Source organism: Bolinopsis microptera, chromosome 6 (assembly GCF_026151205.1).
Source record: "Bolinopsis microptera isolate Bmic1 chromosome 6, MBARI_Bmic_1.0, whole genome shotgun sequence".
In the NCBI taxonomy this organism is placed as follows: domain Eukaryota; kingdom Metazoa; phylum Ctenophora; class Tentaculata; order Lobata; family Bolinopsidae; genus Bolinopsis; species Bolinopsis microptera.
Window position 1 is genome coordinate 12,270,183 of NC_087077.1, and position 22,100 is coordinate 12,292,282.

At 38.0% G+C, this 22,100-nt stretch overlaps 2 protein-coding genes across 2 annotated transcripts; both read left to right on the plus strand.

Moving 5' to 3' along the window:
* Positions 1-10,875: 10,875 nt before the first annotated feature.
* LOC134816533 (ribosome production factor 1-like) lies at positions 10,876-16,438 on the plus strand. Its single transcript, XM_063825419.1, has 8 exons — positions 10,876-11,058; positions 12,914-13,051; positions 13,298-13,393; positions 14,302-14,455; positions 15,081-15,163; positions 15,445-15,623; positions 15,775-15,946; positions 16,208-16,438. The coding sequence occupies exons 1-7, from the start codon at positions 10,879-10,881 to the stop codon at positions 15,941-15,943; spliced, it is 999 nt and encodes a 332-aa protein (XP_063681489.1). The 5' UTR covers positions 10,876-10,878; the 3' UTR covers positions 15,944-15,946; positions 16,208-16,438.
* Positions 16,439-17,425: 987 nt separating this feature from the next.
* LOC134817403 (uncharacterized) lies at positions 17,426-22,097 on the plus strand. The gene is made up of 2 exons (XM_063826543.1): positions 17,426-18,611; positions 19,715-22,097. The coding sequence occupies exons 1-2, from the start codon at positions 17,442-17,444 to the stop codon at positions 21,440-21,442; spliced, it is 2,898 nt and encodes a 965-aa protein (XP_063682613.1). The 5' UTR covers positions 17,426-17,441; the 3' UTR covers positions 21,443-22,097.
* Positions 22,098-22,100: the final 3 nt, after the last annotated feature.

The window sequence follows — 22,100 nt, forward strand, 5'->3', positions numbered from 1 at the left end:
GTTATGCGGAGGATATTCCAAGATTGCAGATTGTAAAATCAAGCAAAACATGCGCGCATCTGAAAATAAAAAACCAATCTTGGACTAAAATTTAACGAATGATACTTGGAGTTAATATCAAATCATTATTTCACAAAATTTATGTTCAATACTAATTATAAGAAAAATGAACAGGGCAGAATTTGTGGTATATAAAAAGTTGTTATAATGACAAAATGCCGTACAAATCGGCGCGTGGCTTTGTCATTTGTGTTTTCAGTTTACAGTTTAGTGATTTGTAACTTAAATATGATTGCAGAAAAAACATTTGTTACTTCCTTTTTGATGCAAAACCAGAATTATATATTTATATAATTCTAATGTAATGTAAGAATGATACTTGTGTCATATATTTAAAATCATATTACTACCATATTTATCAACACACAACATTGAATTGAACGCGTATTTGTCAATAACAAATAACAAAAACTATTATTACTCATCAATTTAAAACATAAATTGGCTCATTATACAAAAAAATCTTACAACACAATATAATATTAAATTGTAAGTGTTGACACATAATTGATCGCTATGCTATTCATATTTCGCGCGGCGCAAGTGACCGTCCGTTAACAGTTAAACACACTTGACACTCGATGCTTATAATGTATGCGTCTAATGCATCATTAATGGAAGGCGCGCCGATGAAATTTTTGCGCGCGAATTTACGATTTAAACGAAAAGAAACTGCAGGGAGGGATTAATCTGCATGCAGTGAACTCTTTCAGACAGCTATGATGGATATCTTCTCTACAAAGGCGCCTTGCAACAATTGCTATAGACTCAGCAAGTGTCACTGATGCTTTGCCAAATGATTTGCTGCAGATGATATGCTTCCACAAATCTGAGTCCGTTAGTGTTGGGCCGCCTGATCCATCCAAATATAAACAAGCCCTCTTGACAGTCTCTGCGTCAATCCTCTCAAATGTCACTTCCTGAGGTGGAGGAGTACCGTGAGGGTGCAGAACAACTGGATCTGCTTTAACAGCTGGAGGGTGTTTCTCCCCAAGGACCTGTTTAATGTTTGCTGTTAGGCTGTGAACTCCTAAGGTGTCATTGGAACTGTCAACATATTTGGTGGCTTGTTTAACTTTCCCAAGAAGCATTAGTCGGCAGAAACTCTTCTTCCTGGATTCCTCGCTGATTTTTTGTTGCTGCACCAAGGCTTTCTGAATACTCCTGCACTCCATCATTAGATCGTCAAGTTCTCCATTTTTCCATTTAACCAAACGCTTGGTGAGATATGTAAATATTGAATTATGTGCGGTCCATTCTGTAAATATTGTTACTAAAATTATGGCTTAATGCTGATTAAATTTGGAATATGTTTTCTGATTGAAATGCTAATTAATTAATTGTAATGTCCTGCACAGTGCACAGCAGATCGAGGCATCTCTAATTTATTTACTATTTTTATTATATTGGTGTATAAATTTAATTATAATTATAATTTGAAGAATGCTTTCTTGTCTCAAACTCAATTCCAAGACTTGACTGTTCACACACTTAAGCCTGGGGTCCCCAAGTAAGCAAGTAAGAATAAGATGGAGAGAGAGTTGCAAGTTCAAAAATTGTGAATAGTTGGGGGTTAAGCTTTTCTGTTAATTGTGATCACATCATCGAAGAAGTCGACATACAACGTCAAATAGTCTAGAACCTTCTAAATGTGACTCTACCGTACTCGCGGTGACAATTAAGTATTGAATCTATGACCTCGCGCACGCGAGTTCTTCTCCTTCCATTGCACCTGAGATTTCTCGCGTGTCTCGCAAATTACTTGACACCCACCATAGTGAAACGACCGTGGGGGTCGCAACGTGATACAAAATATAACGACGTCGTCGTAATGACACAAGTAACTGATCAACCACCTTATTTGATATAGTGTTTTTAAAATAAAGTATTTCAATTTTTAACTTGGGGTGTAAATATTTTTAGGGATTTTATTTTTTTTAATTTTCAGATCTTTCATACTATTTGTTACTAAAATGCTCATTGTAGCCTATAATATTTAGATTTTCATCATCATCATATTACATATTAGTTATAGTATTCACTAAGTGGCGGAAGCCACAATACAGCCGCGCACTCGTGCGCGGCAGGTCTACAACGTGTGACAAGCTTGAACCTGAATTTTTTAAATTAGACTTTAGAGTTCTTTTTGGTTATTAAAAAAGCTTTTTGGTGCATTATGAAAATTATGTAAAAAATGTTGTTTTTAATGACAAAGGTTATAAAATGTTTTAACGGGTGATACTCGTAAAATATCTGTTCCATATTGCTGCTATGTGAAGAACAGTCCAACTCGGCGCGCGTCCTGCAATTAACCTACAAAAATGTTCTGATAATGAAAAAATTAGGAATATAATGTTGTGTTAGTTTATGTTTTTACCTAGCTTAGGAACCCTATAATTGAGTATTAAAAGCATATGCTTCAGTTAGGGTCAGTGTAGAGGTTTAGTGTTCCGAACAGTCCTTTAGGGCCACCAAAGCTAGAGAACGTTTAAAAAGTCACGCGACAGCCTAGTATAGTGTAGAATGATTAATCATTTAAGTTTTAGTGATGGTGCCTAATCTGATCTCTAAAAATGTTTTCATGTATCTATATCCCTTACCGATGAGTAAGAAGAGGGAACGGAGCTCAACCTATTTGAAGTAATTCCCATGAAGGAAACTCCAAATTTTCTTTTCATTAATTAAACAGTCAAAATCATCCAAATTTTGTATAGAATTTATAAATTTAATTTTGTTAAAGTAAAGTAAAGTAAAGTACAAATTATGACACAACATCATCACACATGTATCAAATCACTACGTGGAAAAATATAAATATCTTACCACCAAAATTAATAAATTATCAACTACAACTTTATTTTAAAATGTCCAGAGTAGGTTCACACGCTTTATTGATGATATTAGAACACTTCCTTACAGTGAAAGGTTGGATGCCTTACAGATTACAACACTCGCAGAGAGACGGGTTAGAGGAGATTTGATTGAAGCCTACAAAATTGTAAATGGATTTGTTGAGCATGGAAAAGATATTTTCAATTTAAGTAGATCGGGAGATAAAATTGTTAGCACTAAATCTAACAATATTGATAGAAATATTAAAAGCTTGTCTAATAATTTTTTATCATATAATGGAGTAGATCATGCAATGTGTTTTGTTAAAATGTTTTTTGAAAAAATTATTGGTAGTAATGAATTGTGCTCTGCCAATTGCAACACTTAAAATTTGATTGTGCTCTGCCAATTGCATCACTTGATTTAATTGAATTGAACAGGTTAATCTTTTGACATGGAATAAGCCAATTCCCCTTATAGTTGTTCTAAACTTCTTTAACTTAAGCCAGTGGGATCAAATGGTTTTTTACCCCACGGTTCCCAAAAAAAAAGTGAAACAAATTTAGTGAAACAAATTTAAAATTTTATCCTTTATTTTACAAGCATAATATAATAATATTTATAAGCCTCCGTTTTGAAAGTTTTAAATTTTAATACATTCACATTTCTATTTAAAATTCAATTTTATGTACAAGTCAATAATTGGCCGCCAAAGCCGCGCATTCTTTAAAACAGGATTAACTTGATTATAGTTATACGACTATGTAAATTTAAAACTATCCGTGGTTTTTTCTTTAAAATAAATAAATTATAATTTTACCTAAGTCCAAAGCCAGCTTTGAAAAATTTACTATTAAATCATAATATATCGTCAACTTTAAATATTTACAATGCAACAATTCATTAATCTGTAAACACGCGTACTCCAGCCCCTAAACGCATAAATTGTTATGCGGCGCGGCTCAAGCCGCGCACGCACGTATTATTTTATACTGTTTGCTTTCTAATAAATATCGTGCCAATGTGTACGTCTAAATTGTAAACGTTCATGTTTTGTGTAAAGTGAATCCAATTGGGACTAGTGACAAGGATAAGGACCCAAGTGCCTGTACGGCTTTTTCGGACCCCTGTGGACCACTACTCTTGAAATCACTCTACAACATTGAACATCTATATCTACTACGTCATTTGGCAATTATTGTCATTAATCTAACTTTCTAATTAATTGCCGAGGGGGAAGAGTAAACGCTTCACATTAAAATTCAATTTACAAAATTCAAAACCATCAATACGGTATTAAATATGATGGACAAATCTATAGATCTATTTCGTAGTCATACATTCACATGATTTGCTTTATATTATCTTAATACTGTAATGAAGTACAGTAGGATTTGTGTTTCGAGAAAGAAAGGTTGCGGTCAAATCATTAACAAAAGTCCATCAGGGACTCCGTGGAGTCGAAAAAGGTACACGGCCGCTGTCTGGTGCTGCTAGGCATTTATTGATCAAGATGTTTTATTGTATTGATTTATAATGAAAAAAAAAAAAATCCGAGCGTGTTATCAGCTTTTGGAATAAATTGCCATCTTTTATTAGAAATTCAGTGTCTGTTATTGATTTTTAAATTAATCTAGAAGAATTTAAAAATACTAATAATTTAGTAGACACAGGCAACTTTTGGGAAGTGTCAAATATAGTTTTAGCAGAAATAGAGGGTGTAAATTATATCGAAAAGAAGAAGCAACAAGTCCAATATTTATATAAAAATCCGTGTGTTGCCAAGAGAAAGGGAATAAATATCTCATGAATTTGTTTTTATTTATTTATTTTTAAAATTAACGGTTTTAACTTTAAAAACTTTTTATATGTAAATAAATTATGACAATTATGTTAGTTATAGAATTTGTTTGTTTTTAATGACGAAGGCTGTGAAATGTTCACAGTTCTGATAATGAGGAAATCAGAAAGAATGTTTAAAACTAGTGATGATGTTTATGTCATTATTCTTAATCTAATCTAATCTCTAATCTAAAAAATTTCAAATAAATTCAAAAAGCATCCCCAAAAGATAACCCTATTCACACTTCCAAGTGGAATAAAGATTCATAAATCGCTTTTTTGCCACAAAAGGGTGGAAATAAAGATAATCGTTATGCTCCTCTTTATTACTAACATAGCTAGGTCATTCAATTCTCCCTAATACTTTATTTGAAACATTCCAAAATGTGAATCATTAGAATTATCTTTAGAAATCATATCTTTCTTAAACCCTTCTAAGTGTTATTATAAGACTGAATGATCAATTACCAATTAAATTCAGGTGTAGTAAAGCGGTATTAGATTTGTTTAAAAAAGGGGACTCCCAACCCATGCAGCTGAGACACATCAAAGCAAATAGACCAAAGTGGCTCGTTCTTGCGAAAGTTGGACCAAATACCTGCCAAAGCGGTGGGTTGGGGTGTCCCTTGGGATCATTTCGTCTGTAAAATTATATACAATATAAAACTTCAATAAAATATCTACAAAATTTACTTAAACAAATCTACTCGAAGCTCGTGTTTTGAGGGATGAGGTTGGAGGATACATCTTGCAGTCCGAGATGCTGGGCTGTTGATCTTCCTCAGCTCTGATTCCCCCAGTGCAATGAGTGTGCTTCTTAACATCAATGATCCCTAGAACATATCCTGAAAGTTTCAGGGTGATTGCTCAAAAAATGTAGAAGATAGATTTTAGACTCGATTTTCAGGGCGCGCAATACAATTACACATAAGCGCTGACCTTTGACTGGCGATAATTTCAGGTAGGAACAATATTTTTCCATCGGACTAAAAGCAGCTGATAGACCTCGCTCCCTTCTATCAGAAACAACTATAAAATCAATTTCGAGAGAATTTTGATGAAGACCCCTGGCCCGGCCCCCTTAAATCTAAAAATTATCTATCTAAAAAATTATCTTCAAAATTATGTTAATTTTCAAGTGGATCCAACTTTTTAGATGATCACAAATTCTGTTGCCACCTTTTTTTACCCTCATTTTACTATTTCAATTTAAATTTAATTTATTATTTTGTAATAGGGTCGAAAATTACTATTGCTTGTTTGTTTAAATTGTTTGATTGTATATTCTTGAATGACATTTTCGTTAGTGACTGGTATAGTAAAATATGTTGTTCTCTGAACAATTCTTCTATTACTTTTATTTGAAGTTTGATTTGATTTGATTTAACACTCCTCTTATGATCTAGGAGTGTTGATCAGATTAAGGTCCAAATCACTTACTGCACCTCTGTATTGCCTGATAGAGATTATACAAGTTTAGAGCAGATCTAATTGCAGTCTGTGTCTGATAAAAGGTTTCCGTCGTCCAAGATTGTACATGTAGGTCTTTTTACTAAAAATTGTCAGATTTTGCTGGTGCGGTAAAGTTACGCCACTGGTGTTTAACACATCTGTGATGGTACCATCTTGTAATTGTCTATTGGTACTATTTGATAATTTGAGTGTGTTACAGAGAGGTATAGAGAGCATCTGGTATTCTTTTTCAACATCTTTGCACACAGAGGTTAAGAGTTCTGCAATTGTGTCTATGGGCGAATTGTGTCTAAGTGGAACATAGCCTCCAATTTGGCAAGTTTGGTTTTCCACAAACACCCAGGGGCCTTAAATTTTAACTGAGACATTGTTAGTTAATTATATCTGAGTGATTATAGGGTGTTGAAGAATTTTTTATTGTTGAGATTCATAACTGCTAATTCAGCGAAGAAAAAAACTTCCATTGGCGGGAGTTGAACTTACAATCCCATTATATGCATAAGGAATCGAAACTTAAGACTGCTAGGTAACGTGTCCGTTGCACAATTTGCATTATTTAGATTAATGTTAATGTATGTGTGATAAGGTAGCCATGGCATGGCTGCCTATCGTGAATTTTTGAAAGCGCAATGGAATATTTAGGGCAATTTGTTATTTGCTCCTTGTGTTGGATGTGCCATAGATGAATGCAGAATAAGCTAGCTGGGGTACCTTTGCAGATATATCAAACCCTAGAATGACTGATATCCAGCTGTTGGCCTCTAATACACCCCCCGCGCGTGAGGGCACGTTTTTGCTAGTAATTTGCGACATTACTTTATGGATATCGAATCTCGCGACTTCAACGAAGTGCCGGGGACAAGTTTTCAATAATTCATAAACTTTTCAGTTCCTATCGTTTTAAGCATCGTTAGGGCTTTCCCAGAAACTAACTCTCATCATCCTAGGATAATCATGTGTCGCACAGCACTTGTTTCAGTAGAGAGTGTACTCGCCTTTACGAGAGAATGACGTGTACGTTACGGTCACCTGCGGAAAAAGGAAGTGAGATATCGAAAATCTGAGACAAACCCGATCGATAAAATCCTTTCAGGTAGGTGCTAGTCAAGATTTCATCTCTTTAGACATTAAGATGGCTTCAAACACCTCACAAAAAGTTTTCAAAAGTAAAATCTACTCGCGACTTACAAAACCACCATAAAACGTGCCCTCATAGATTTTTGAGGGCAAGTTTTTGAGCGCGCCGTGTGACTTTGTCTCAGCAACAGCGAGTATAGTTACAATCTCGCAACTATGAACAGACAAGGAAAATATTGTATTAATATCTGTCAAAGGAATTTAATGTATTTTAACAACTTGTTCTAATAATGCTAATAACTAATTGATGATCCACACAAATGGTCGGCCCGGTGTGAGTGTATAGTATTGATTGTGCTCTGAAATGGGGCGCTGTTATTGGTTAATACAGCGGCCAATCAGGATCGAGCTGGTTTGTGGCTGCAGTCCAAATTTAGGATCATATCTGATTAGGTACCTAATTGGTGATTAGGTGATTATTATTCACTTTAAAGTAAGATTAACTCGGTATTCACAATCCACATCAACAATTGTCTGCAACCAATCAAGGTCAAGCTGACTACTCACTACTTAACGTGAAAATTATATTATATAGTGTTTGTATCATTATAAGACGACTCATGTTTCTGACATGTCACTTGTCAGTTAAGAGGTTAAATGAGAAGACAGTTAGACTCTCATTTGATGTACACATTTTTCTGAATTGTACATGTAACAATCTTTATCAGTAATCTGTAATCAGCATATCAATCACATACCAATGTATCAAAGTGCAAACTGAAATCTTACCTGACAACACAAATTATTATAGTACCATTTTAACTCTCATGCAAGTTTACTCTTCTACTGCACTGGTTTTAATTGAACTTCCAAGAACTGTCCGGAAGATAAATCAGTCAAAAGCTAAGCCCCCGAATGCACAGTTCCAATTAAATGCAGAAGAGTTGTTTAATGTTCCCACTTCCCAATTACAATCATGTCGAACTCGAAATTGAGGATTGTATACAGTACTAATTTCTGCCAAATAAGCACTATATAGACATCACAATTTTAGTCAGTACATCACCCGAGTGGCGTGAAGGTTAGAGCGTCGACCTCCCCGCAGGGTGGTCGCATGTTCGATGCCCCGTGGGGGTCGAGCTAATTTTTGCCCAGATCACAATCATTTTTCACAATCATTTTTCATGATAAAAAGATCATAAACAAAACTGACATGGGCCTGGCTATATCTAATTTTAAAACATAACCCAGGCCAGAATTTTCTTGAATAACTGTTGAGTATCAGTAACCAGTGCAGAAAAAGAGAAGATATTTATCTCACTCCACTCTTTCTGCTGTTCTTACTGTTCTCCACTTCTGTTTTAGTGTCATTAACCGCTGCTGGTTCTTCTATCCTGAATGCTTGTTAAACTGGGGAGCTGTATAAATATATAAGTTACAATTATTTTTTAAAGTTACAAATATCAGCTGATTTGCAACATGTAGCGATTTAATGTGGATTGTGAATACCGAGTTAATCTTACTTTAAAGTGCATAATCACTAATTAGGTACCTAATCAGATATGATCCTAAATTTGGACTGCAGCCACAAACCAGCTCGATCCTGATTGGCCGCTGTATTAACCAATAACAGCGCCCCATTTCAGAGCACAATCAATACTATACACTCACACCGGGCCGACCATTTGTGTGGTTCATCGATTAGTTATTAGGGGGGGGGGGGGGTCCAAGGGGAACTTTGGGAACTTTGGGAAAGTCCCCCAAGATTTCTGAAGTTCCCCAAAAAAAAGTTCCCCAAAACTCCCCAAAGTTCCCCAAAATTCCCCAAAATTATCAAAATTATTCAAAATTATTCAAAATTATTCAAAATTATTCAAAATTATTCAAAATTATTCAAAATTTCTCTAATATACATTAATACCCATTAATGTTAACTGTATGTATGTTATTATAAGGTATAATCTTAACTTACTTGTTGATACTTGCAGCATGATAATTTGTTTGGCATAATAATTTTTTTGGGGAACTTTGGGGAACTTTGGGGAACTTTCTGAAGTTCCCCAAAAAAAAGTTCCCCAAAATTCCCCAAAATTATTTGTTTCATTGATAATTTTTTGGGGAACTTTGGGAAAGTCCCCCAGGTTTCCTGAAGTTCCCCAAAAAAAAGTTCCCCAAAACTCCCCAAAGTTCCCCTTGGACCCCCCCCCCCCCCCCCCCCTTATTAGCATTATTAGAACAAGTTGTTAAAATACATTAAATTCCTTTGACAGATATTAATACAATATTTTCCTTGTCTGTTCATAGTTGCGAGATTGTAACTATACTCGCTGTTGCTGAGACAAAGTCACACGGCGCGCTCAAAAACTTGCCCTCAAAAATCTATGAGGGCACGTTTTATGGTGGTTTTGTAAGTCGCGAGTAGATTTTACTTTTGAAAACTTTTTGTGAGGTGTTTGAAGCCATCTTAATGTCTAAAGAGATGAAATCTTGACTAGCACCTACCTGAAAGGATTTTATCGATCGGGTTTGTCTCAGATTTTCGATATCTCACTTCCTTTTTCCGCAGGTGACCGAAACGTACACGTCATTCTCTCGTAAAGGCGAGTACACTCTCTACTGAAACAAGTGCTGTGCGACACATGATTATCCTAGGATGATGAGAGTTAGTTTCTGGGAAAGCCCTAACGATGCTTAAAACGATAGGAACTGAAAAGTTTATGAATTATTGAAAACTTGTCCCCGGCACTTCGTTGAAGTCGCGAGATTCGATATCCATAAAGTAATGTCGCAAATTACTAGCAAAAACGTGCCCTCACGCGCGGGGGGTGTAATATGTACCTTTCAACTCCTTATTCATATCCAATACATGACACAAGCCTTCTTTAGTTATCTGTATATCTGTTAATAGAGCTTTTGCTTTTGGTAATATGTTCTGTTTTTTACAATCAACCAAGTCCTGCTTCTTTTAGGGTAAGTTGAAAATAGGGATTTTTTAGAAAATATGGGTTACTTATTTTGTAGCCAAGCTAGGCTTACCAGATATTCCATCCGCAGTAAAGGGTCATTCTGCATGCTCATTAATAGATAATAATAATAAAATTTGGTAGCTTAAACACAAACTCTAAGCCCAGTGGATAAACCACAAAACTTATGCTCTATTGTGTGAAACAAAGATACTAGATCAAGATAACTATCAAGGAGTGTATGCATAGGACATAAAAAGTTTTGGAACAAAGATGACATGCTGAGGGAGATAAGAGATGAATTTTCTGATATGTATTGATTTTTAAACCCCTACCTAGCCTGCCAAAGGAGCATAACTTTTGCAGGAAGCATTCTGGGAAACTGTTTTTAAAAAAAAGTGTAGATGCCTCTGTTTCAACACATTTCACTCTTAGTTATTTAAGAAACAAATATTCATGGTAAATTGTAAGATCATACTGCAAAACCATGATAGTCAATTTCATTAATTTACAATATAATGCTGTCCGACAATTTGTATAACATAATACTTTTGTTTATTTTTCTTCCGCCTGGTTTAAAACTTACTTATAATTTACTTTTTTTTATAAATAACCTATTTTATTGTTCAGAATGTCAGAATTAGATGGTGATAGCGATGAAGCAGAAATGGTTGAACGCCCTGGCCCTTCTCTCGCTGCAAGACCATCCCTCTCTGCAACCATGGGCTATCACAAGCTTAGTATCAATAACAGAAAATGCAAGATCGTCAAAAGAGACACATTTACAAAAATGAAACATGAGAAAGCAAAGGTTGGTTGTTTCATAAATATTTTAAGTTGAGGGAAAGAGAAACCAAAGCTTGGTACTGTAAGATTTAACTGTTGGAAATTCTAACATTTATTAATAAATTCTAACATTAGTTAGAATTAGTTAGATATAATACAATAAGCTAGATATGTAAAAACAAACAAGTGGCTGGGCCCCACCCCTCATGCTCTCTTGTTTCATTGATACGGGGGGGGGGGGGGGGGATCATACAGTCAGTATCGTACGTGACGTTGGGTGGGTGGGTCATTATTTTCTTCCAAAACACAGTTAGTACATGGTACATTTCCCAGAAAAACAGTTAGTACATGGTATAAGGGGGGTGTTCAACCCCAAAAACCCATATCCAAAAAATTTTTAATTTCCTACATTCTCAATTTTTTCGTTTTCTGTGGCCCGCTCGCTTCGCTCGCATAAAAAGTCTTTGTATTCGGGCGGTTCAAAGATTTTTCATGGCGGATTCCAGATTCTCAATTTTACTTTTTTAGGGCCCGGAATGCTTTTTAATAGATAATCCTAGGTTACTTTTGGGGGCGAAGCCCCCGAAAATTTTGGAAATTTAAACTAGATTTGGCCTCCTGGAACGAATCTGACAATGGAGAACGATTTTAGCATACTATTTTCTGATTTCAATTTTTATTGGGATAAATTGTCTGGATTCTAGAATCCCTAAACACTTGGCTTAACCAAAGCACGAAATAGGAGACAGCATGAAGTATCAAGAGTCTATAATTTTGGCAAAAATGTTTTCTCATCTACTACCATCACTTTCTGCTTTCAAGCTATAAACTAATACAGGGTTAAGGGAATTTGGAGAAGGAAGCAAGTATGAGACCAAATATTCAAGAAACAAGGAATTTAAATTTTCCAAAAATATAATAATGACTATTAGTATTTACTATTTAAATAAGATAGGAAACGCAACAAAGAATGCTTCTGCATTATGCATGTTTAGACGTATTACATCAACTCATAATACTAAATACTATATAATGTTCTTTGAACTCCTAACATAAAATTATTACAATTGCATTGATGACCGTTCACAACATTACATGATTGATAACGCTATTATCAAAACTGGAATGGTAGTCTATATTGGTTTAGTGGTTACTTGATGCACAGATTTTGTAGCTAATAGCAACAAACTTTGGTCTGTGAAACGAAATTTGATAGACTGGATCAGTGGATCCCTGACTAAGGACATTTAAATAACGGTCCAGCAACTTTTAGTCTGCTCTTTCACTTAAATTCCTACTGAAATATTATCGAAAATTCTCAGAGTTGGCTCTCGAATTTCCTACTTTTTGTCAAAAATTTCCTACTTTTAAAAATTTCCTACATTCTTAGAATGCGAGAATGCGGGTTTTTGGATATGGGCCCAAAAAACCCATTTTACCTCCAATTTCAATTTTGGGAATGGGTTTTTAGTTTTTTTTGGGTTTTTTAAAAATTTTGTCCTGTTTTTGTAACTTTTCATATAATTCGACTACATTGAAAACAAAACCCCTACTAAATAGTGGGTAAAAATTACCCATTTCCCAATGTTAAATGAGCTGTTTAAAGCTATTTATGGGTGGGTATCTTATTTTATATACCAAGACACAGTTAGTACCGTGATTTCTCTACAGTTAGTACCGGAAAAGGGGTGGGTGTCCTAAATATTATCCGAAAAAACAGTTAGTACCACAAAGGGGCCGGGGTGGGTGGGTCTTTTATGTAAATTCCAAAGTTACACTTAGTCGACGTCACGTACGAAACTTAGTACCTGATCCCCCCCCCCCCCGGCCCCCCCCCCCCCCCCCCCCCTTTGTTAATTGCACATGATGTTTTTGCCCAGGAGAAGAAAAAACGTCGGAAAACAGCAGCAGAGATGCGTGAAGCACTGGGGGATGCAGCACCTCCCAAGCCAGTTCCTCATACAACTGAGTCTCTAAGAGCACCAGATGTGACTGCTGTTGAAGAAGGAGATGAGGAGGTAAAGTTTAACTCACATTTCACTTTCACTTTATCAATTTCGCTTTTCTTTTTCACATGATGAAAATCATTGCATTGCCATTGGGGGTTCCTCTGTTTGTGATTCAAACTAAAACCGGGATTCTATTACAATGACGATGGCCTCCGTAAACATTTGCATCCCCTCTTAAGTACTACAGCCTACATTATTCACTTCTTCTCTATTTTGGTTATAAATTGTAATTGAAATGACAAAACCTCAAACCAGGTCGCAGCAGACGCACAGAATGATGAGTTTGCTGGATATTTCGATTGTCAGACAACCCCCAAAATACTAATTACAACCAACAAAAAGTCATCCTTAGTAAGTTTAGATTTAAAATATCTCCATTATTATTTTTTACATCAACTGTCTTTTTCTTTAAAAAGGCATAAGATGTATAGAAGTGGAAGGAATTGAGAATGGGTATAGTAGGTTGATATGTTTTTCGTTCGGTGTCACAAAGGAAAACATGCATAACCCTCCGCATACGTTATTTTAATGCATATTCTCCGCGCGCAGAGCAGTTACAGTGTCGTCGACATGGTTACCCTCCGCATACGTTTGCACGATTTGACGATTGATTGAATTACACCTCAAATGCGCGGCGCCTAGCATACAATTTGAATTCTATGGTAATTGATTTGAATAACAAGCGATTTCCCGAATCTTATAAATGCTCACGCTTTTCTTTCCTTGATCATTGATCATGATGCAGTACAACATACTAACTTCTTGTTTTGTTGTGAGTGCTTGATTTGTTATACGAAATGGACCATAAATGTTATTATGAGTTGCATTACCTACTACGGATAACTGCATATCACCACACAGGCACAGGCTACGGTTTCCGCGCGCCGGTCATTTAACTTTTTAAATTTGACTAATTGACAATGGCAACCCCTCCATTTTGTGTTCCGTAGCGCCCCAAGAATGGTGAATAAAGAACCATTATTTAATATTTTGACCAACATAAAACTATCGTTAATTTTAATTTTAAATTCACTACGGTTGATGGAAATCTAGCGTCCGCTAACCGGCGCAATTCTTGTAAAGTATTAACACGCCCCCCATCAAAATCCAACTTGGCCAAAGCAGACAAATGGTATGCTTCATTTAGAATGGCGCCTTCATTTTATTAAATCAACTATGTAATTCTTTAATTATTTGTAAAATCACTCAGAAACTTAATCAATTTAGTAACAATGTATGTTAACATGTGAACCTCTCAGGAAACTAGGAAGCTGTTAGACGAGCTTGTTAATATGATGCCAAACAGCGAGTACATAAAACGAGGCAAGGTTGATATGAAGCAACTTGTTAAGGAGTCAGTGGACAAGGAGTACACACACGTTGTGGTGATTAACGAGGATATGAAGAAGCCTAGTATCCTTTACATTGCATTGAATAGAGGGGGCCGGGGGGGGGGGAGCCCGGGAGCAATTACATGGTAAATTTGTCTCTTACGTTGAACACAAATCTCCCCTGGAAATGATAACGGTAGTACTACATGCTGGTCGTTTTTACCTCTAAACCTTAATTTTTAGCTTAGCTACTAAACGTCGTGAAGACTTAAACGAAACTCAGTAGATGCATATATTCCTTAGGGAGATTAATCGCTTGGAATCTGTACCTCTTTAAATAAAGTAGCCTCAAACAGTGTTAACGCGATGGACAAATCTTTCTTAATTTTGTTGTGAACATATTTGACAGTTCCAGAATCCAGATAGGTGCAAAATACTGCACATTCTATATAACTTACAATAAAATATGCAGCCAGTAAACTTTACATTTCCAAGAAAAATATGAAGAATTGTTCACGTCTGAACCAGCTACTAAGGCGAATTTTATTAACTTCTGCCCAGAACCTGTTATTAGAGATTTTAACAAAGTTTAAGAAAAGTACAAAATACCTGCTTAGTATACCTTGAGCAAAATTTGTATTTACTGTGCCCCTCCTAATCATATTAATATTATTTCATATTATGTTATAAATTCCTTAACCTCAAATACAGTGTAGTAGTGTGTCATCTACCGGAGGGCCCCACTGCGACCTTCAGACTCACATCTGTCAAACTCAAGAAACAATTAAAGGTAGGAACCCAGTTCTCGACTTTTGGCAGGAATGTGGAAGGGGCGTCATCGCCAAAAATTTCGCCTCCATTTTTTGCCGTAGATCGCGAAATACACATTTTCACCACGAAAGTGGCCAAACTTTTTGTTCAAAAATACACAAAAGCGAAAGTGGCGATGATAGCCTCAACATTTTGTTTCCTTACAATCATTAGCCAAAGCTTTGGTCAAAGGTAACTATATTTACTATACTTTTTGTCAGCCAGCAACTTCAGACCATCTTAATCAATACCCAATTTCAGAGGCACGGAAACGCTACGAGACATCGGCCGGAAGTAATCCTCAATAATTTCAAAACTAGGCTTGGTCATTCTGTTGGAAGGATGTTAGGGTCTCTATTTCACATGGACCCTGAATTCAAAGGACGCAATGTGGTTACTTTTCATAATCAGAGGGACTTTATCTTTCTTCGAAGACATAGGTGATTAGTCCTCGGGAAACGTAGGGACTTCTTTCTTATATTTCTTAGGGAACAAGTAATTCCTTTTTATCTTCCTGGGTGACTTAGCATGGATGCTCGATGCTTCCATAATCCATAATCTATTTCATTTGAAACCATGTTTACTGTTTAGGTACATTTTCAAGAACAGTGCAAGAGTTGGCCTCCAAGAACTGGGACCACGGTTAACCCTCAAACTAAGACGGTTCCAGACCGGCACTTTCGACACTACTGGTGGAGAGTATGAATGGTACCACAATCACAAAACCATGGACGTCAGCAGAAGGACATTCTTCTTGTAACCGGTAAGTTTTTTATGTGTGTTATTTGTTTTATTTACTTAATTAAGTTTTATTTTATAAGTAGTCTGTTGGTTTGTTATATTATTGTCTGGAGAGAGGCTTCCTACCCGACAGAAAGACTGGGCTGAAATGTTAAATTGTGTTCCACTATGTTAATCAGTAGGAGTAGTGGTATTGGTATACATTATAATAGAGTGGGTATACAATACATTCCAAGGATATGTGTTGTGGGGTGGCGGTGCGCTATAAACTAACTTTTTACAGTTGGTGTGCAAGTGAAGTGCTAGCTGGAAGCTAGAAATGTGTCAAATATCAGAGGTGCTACATCAGTGTTCTGCTGCCAGGGAGTTTTAGATTTATTTATTGTATAATGGGACAAGACAAGATTATTGCACTTTGTTTATGAGAGATACGGTTTTTATTTTACTGTGGCGAAGGTTCTGTTCTGCAATACTATTTCTGGAACGCTGTACAGTCTGTTTCATTGGTCATTTTCTTATGTCTCCGAATTGTTTGTTAGATATATAGGCTGTACTGAATTAGTTTCAGGTAATGTATACAAATTACACTTCGATCGAGAGGAAGCTTTTCACGTGCGTATCTTTTAGGACTAGCAAGACTTCCCGCCTTACAGTTTGAACAAAACTACTGTCCAGCACTTTTCGTACATTTTGTGCGCGCGTGGTAAGGTTTGGCGGTACTGATAACAAAGGTTTGGCTGACTTGTTTCAATTTAAACTACCGCTTGGAATTTGATTCCTGTTCAAATCAAAACATAGTGCACATGGTCCGAAAAACTTCTTGGGAATCTCCATCTGACATGTTCATATTATAGGAATTACCACCTCAATTATTTTTATTATTACTAAATTGTTAAACCACGAGGGTATGTACCGAGCTGCTGCCAGAGACAAGATAACCGCTCATTTTACATTGTCAACAGCTTATACTGTACAAAAAAACATGGAATATTGCAGTACATTTACCCTGCAATATTTGCATCGATGCACTCTAGATGAACATTTTTTAGATTTAGAAACATATCCAGCATAAACAGAATGCAAATGAAATTTGAGATCTTAAATATTACGCTTTTAGTAGACTTATACCCCTTTTATTTCTTAAATTCAATGTTCGCTTAGGTGGGGAGGAAAATATTGTGCTTGAGCGTGTAGTTTACCACTAATTTATTCATGAGAACGGACTCTGAAGACGTATGTTCATGGTAAATAACATACCTACGGTATAAACTGCGTTGTATTTCGATTGTTTTAGACATATCTTTTCAAAAATAAATACTTCCTGTGAATAAAGGTGCGAGGCGCTCAGTCACTACTTACTTGTGGTTTTGCGACTGATTAAATTATATACGTTCTATCCAAGTTTACTTCCTCTCGATCGGCTTTGGAAAATGTTGAGTTACATATGTAACATAAAAATTATATAATTGTAGGTAACCTTGAATTTTATTACTGTCATTTAAAACAATTCCTCCAGGATGTCTCAGTCAGATTACTATGGCGGTTATAACAACACTCCAACATCCCAACAAGCCGCCTTCAACCCCACACCAATGCCCCCAGGAATGCCACCAATGCCTCCTGGCTCTATAAGTGGGATGCCGGCATTTCCACCTGGTTTTCCATTGCCTCCACCACCTATGGCAGGGTCACAGCAGCCAGCAGCGGGGGGTAATCAGTACGGGGCTTCTCAGCCGGACCAGCAATTCAATCAACAGAGTCAGTACCAGCAGCAGCCTCCGAGCAAACCTAGCTTCGGACAACAGAACAATTCCAATGCCCCGAGTCAGCAGGAGATTGATTTTGCTGCAGCTTCTAAGAATGAAAACAGAGATGTTATTGAAAATCAAATATTCATTACTAATCTAAATACAAATGCGCCGCCCACTCAGGACGATCTGAAGGAGCGTTTTGGAAGTATCGGTATTATTAAGATGGATAAGAAAACTCGCACACCGAGGATCAAGGTATGGCCAGAGAAAGGATGTGCGAGTGTAACATACGAGGACCCCAGCGCAGCAAGTGCGGCAATCTCCTGGTTTAGCGGGAAAGACTTTGCAGGTTCAGTGATAACAGTGGAGCTAGCAACTAAATCTGAGGAGTGGAGTGGGGGCAGACGGGGAGAGCGTTCAGGAGGACGGGGAGGGGGACGAGGTGGAGGTGGCTTCGGAGGAGGAGACCGTGGCAGTAGAGGTGGTGGCAGAGACTTTGAGCGAGGAGGTGGTAGAGACAGGTCACCAAGACGCAGGTCTCGTTCTCGATCTCCTAACCGAGGTGGTGGCGGACAGAAGGAGGGTGACTGGTCGTGTGCGGAATGTAGCAACAGCAACTTTGCACGCAGAACGGAATGTAACAGATGCAAGGCTCCAAAACCTGGTGGTGGATACGGTGGAGGAGAACGACGAGGCAGTGATAGAGGGGGCTATGAAAGGAGAGACAGAGACAGGAGAGACGATAGAAGGGATGATCGCCGGGGTGGTGATCGTCGGGACGACAGAAGGGGGGACGACAGGAGAAGTGGTGGGTTCGGAGGTCGGGGAGGAGGGCGTGGTGGTGGCAACGTGCGTGACGGTGACTGGCCTTGTCCCAAGTGCGGGGTAAACAACTTCGCCAGTCGGTCAGAGTGTTTCAAATGTCATGCCTCCAAATAGACTCTATTTTCCTCTCAGTTACCCACTTTTATCTGGCTTCTCTGTTTTTACGGACGATGTCGCTTCTCATGCGGATATTTTGTTCAAAGGTCAGAAGTAAAAATAAGTTTAGTACAGAGAATCACTTCTCTATATCTATCAACTGTTAATCTGCAAAATATGACCGTGAACTCGAATGCCTGCCTTATAATTTGAATTCACTTGTTCCACGATATTATCTGATGTGTACAGCACAGTGAACATATTATTCAGCGCTGTTGTTATATTGAAAATGTCATCAAGTTGATTTAAAATTTTTATATATCCATGTCGAGTATGTTGTGTCATATTGTTTTCGATTAATCTTGAGTTATTCACCTTATCATTTATTTCTTCGATATAATAGTAATAGAAACGTAGATGTCCTTTATATCTGTTGACACACGCAGTTAAAAGTTGCATTTGAATTTGCCTGTTATCGTAGGATTAGCTCGTCGGTCTAAATCATAACAATCAATTGATGTTTTCTGAAAGAGAAAGGAGAGATCTACCAAATGCGTTTTATTATATTTATTTTTTCAGCTTCAATCCCAAACTACTCCAACAGCTTTCAAGGGATCATCCTGAAACTTGGAAGGCACAAACTTGACACTTCTTCAAAGATTTTGGCCTGAAGAGAATTTTGTTTCATGTCACCAGTAAAACTGTTAAGAGAAATGAATTGGGATTTAAGCTGTGAAATCGCACGCATTGTAGACATGCAGATTGATATTTTAATGAGATATAGTAGATCTCACTTTCATATCCCAGAAATCATGAAATCGATCATTGTTATCAAACTCCTCAATACCTGCACATTGCACATCTACTCCTATTATGCTATTAGTATTACACTTGACTTCATACCCTTAGCACTAGAATATGCACCATGAGTGTACATTATATGGACTGTTCGTAGATATATGCCCTTCTTTAGTCTGATTAGATTCCTAGCTTAACTTCGTCAAACGGCATTGTTCTAATTGGTTTAGAATTATGAGAAGGTAAGGTATACCTGCTCAAGGTGAGAGTAATGGTGGAGGGGTGATATTGTTGAGACTAACATTACAACTGTTCCCTAGGAGTGTGTTGTGGGTATGATCTCGGATAACCCTGAGGTGCAGGTGGTGGATGATGGTGTTAAAGCTGGTTCCAACTGGGACTGTTCTAACTGTGGGTTCAGTAACCTGGAGGATAGATCCAGGTGCAAGGAGTGCTCTCTTCCTGGCAGTACCTGTGTAGTTACTGTAGAGCAGCCACCCAGCCTGCACAAGCGAAAGCACCCTACCCTAATTGAAGGCGACCAGAGCACCTGGAAGTGCGATACTTGCGCTCACAGGAACTTTGCGAGTGCGAGTGAGTGCTTCAAGTGCAAGACTTCGCAGGAGGTGCAGCTGAAGCGCAAGAAAGAGAACCCCAACAACTGGACCTGTACCGAGTGCAGGAACAGTAACTGGCCCCACAGGACCGTATGTAACCGCTGCTCAGCGCCCAAGTCTGGCTACGAGAACCAGATAAACAGGAACGGAGGTGGCGATGCGGACTGGACCTGTCTGAACTGCGACAACATCAACCGACCCTTCCGACAGGAGTGCAACAAGTGCAAAATGAGCAAACAAGAGGCAGTTGACCCACGCACCCAGCATGGGAGGACCAATCAGGATTGGTTGTGTATGAGCTGTGGAAACAGCAACTACCCGTACAGAATAGCCTGCAACAAGTGCAAGTTACCCAAGCAGCAAGCCATGACTGCTACCAGATCTTTTGATAGTGATAAGCCGGAAAACTGGCTGTGTTTTAACTGTGATAACGTGAACCTGCCTTTCCGTACGGAGTGCAACAAATGCAAGCTGGAGAAAAAGGAAGCGATTAACCCGGAGACTGCCTTCAAGCGAACAAACAGGGACTGGAAGTGCACCGTATGTGAGAACGTTAACTTTTACTACCGAGTCTTCTGTAACAAGTGTCAGCTACCTAAAAGTGAGATTGGAGAAGAGATGGGACGGGGTGGGGACAGTGAAGGAGTGAAATGTAACAACTACACTTCCTACGGGGGAATACCCCACACTGGAGGTCCCAACCCTGCAGTGCCCCACACGGGAGTAGCCCACACTGGAGTTCACAACCCTGCAGTGCCCCACTCAGCAGTGCCCCTCCCCTCAGAGCTGCGCGGTGTCCCCACGGAACCCATAGAGCAAGCTGCTGCACAGATGTTCCAAGAGCAGGTCCAGAAGGGAACAGTTCCCGCCAGTGCAGCTAGCTTTACCATGGAGCACGATATTGTCAACAACAGAACAGACAACTGGACCTGCTATAACTGTGATAACCTCAACTATCCTCTCAGAACTCAGTGTAATAAGTGTAGTATGTCAAAAGCAGAAGCGGTGGCGCCAGAGACGCGCGCAGGACGCTTAGCCTCAGGGGACACGCAGTGGCAGTGCGCCGGGTGCGGCAACAACAACTATCACTTCAGATTGGCGTGCAACAAGTGCAAGGCCGATCGTCCGCCCAGAAACGCAAGTGAGCTGTACACCTGCAGCGATCAGGCCTACAGTGGTGGGTATCCTGTACAGCAATACGACTCTTCTTACAACACAGGGGGGTCTGTTGCCCGGACAACTAATGCGCCAACTTCAAACTGGATCTGTAGTGATTGTGAGAATGTCAACTGGCCTAAACGGACCAAATGTAATAAGTGTGGTGTGGAAAAGAGCGCTCAGAATCCCAATTGGCTATGTGCTTACTGTAAACACATCAACTATTCCTTTGTTTCTCACTGTAACAGTTGCAAAGCTGCTAAAGATAGCTGATGGTAACCTTGTTGCTCTGGTAACACACTTGTTGCTCCATTCCATGATATTTTCTGTCTCGTATAGGTCGGCTGCTGTGGTAAGGTAAACATCCGAGGTTCTGTTACTAAGGTAAAATAACCTAGTTTCGGTTACTATATTTGCTTACCTTAATTTGTACATGGGTATTTGACCAAGTTGTCTGTTTGTTGGTTTTGCATTTTATAAACATATAATTATACTTTATTGTGTGCTTTTGTTTATATGTATTTTTAAATTCGCTGTAAATTTTGCATTTTAAGCGAATAATGTTAGATATTGATTAGCCTAGGATATATATATTTTGGAAATTTATCTGTGGTTTTCAATGTGATCCCTTAAAATAGGGCTTGTGGAAGTTTTTAGATCTGTCTGTAAAATTGAGGGTAAGATGGTTTGTCAGTGTTAGTATAGAAAATGTTGTGTCAGTTTACCCAGTTTTCTATTTGTGATTGTGATAATATGAAAATAGTGCTTACTGTAAAGCATCTCCACTCCGATCCATAGCTAATTTTTACCTTTTTCTCGGCATTTTGTAGAGAAAAACTGTCTGGAGCTAAGATTAAAGTGGAAATGTGTCGGGTGCTAAGATTAAAGCGGAAATGTGCTGTGTTGGGTCTGTTAGTTTGAACTGGAACTG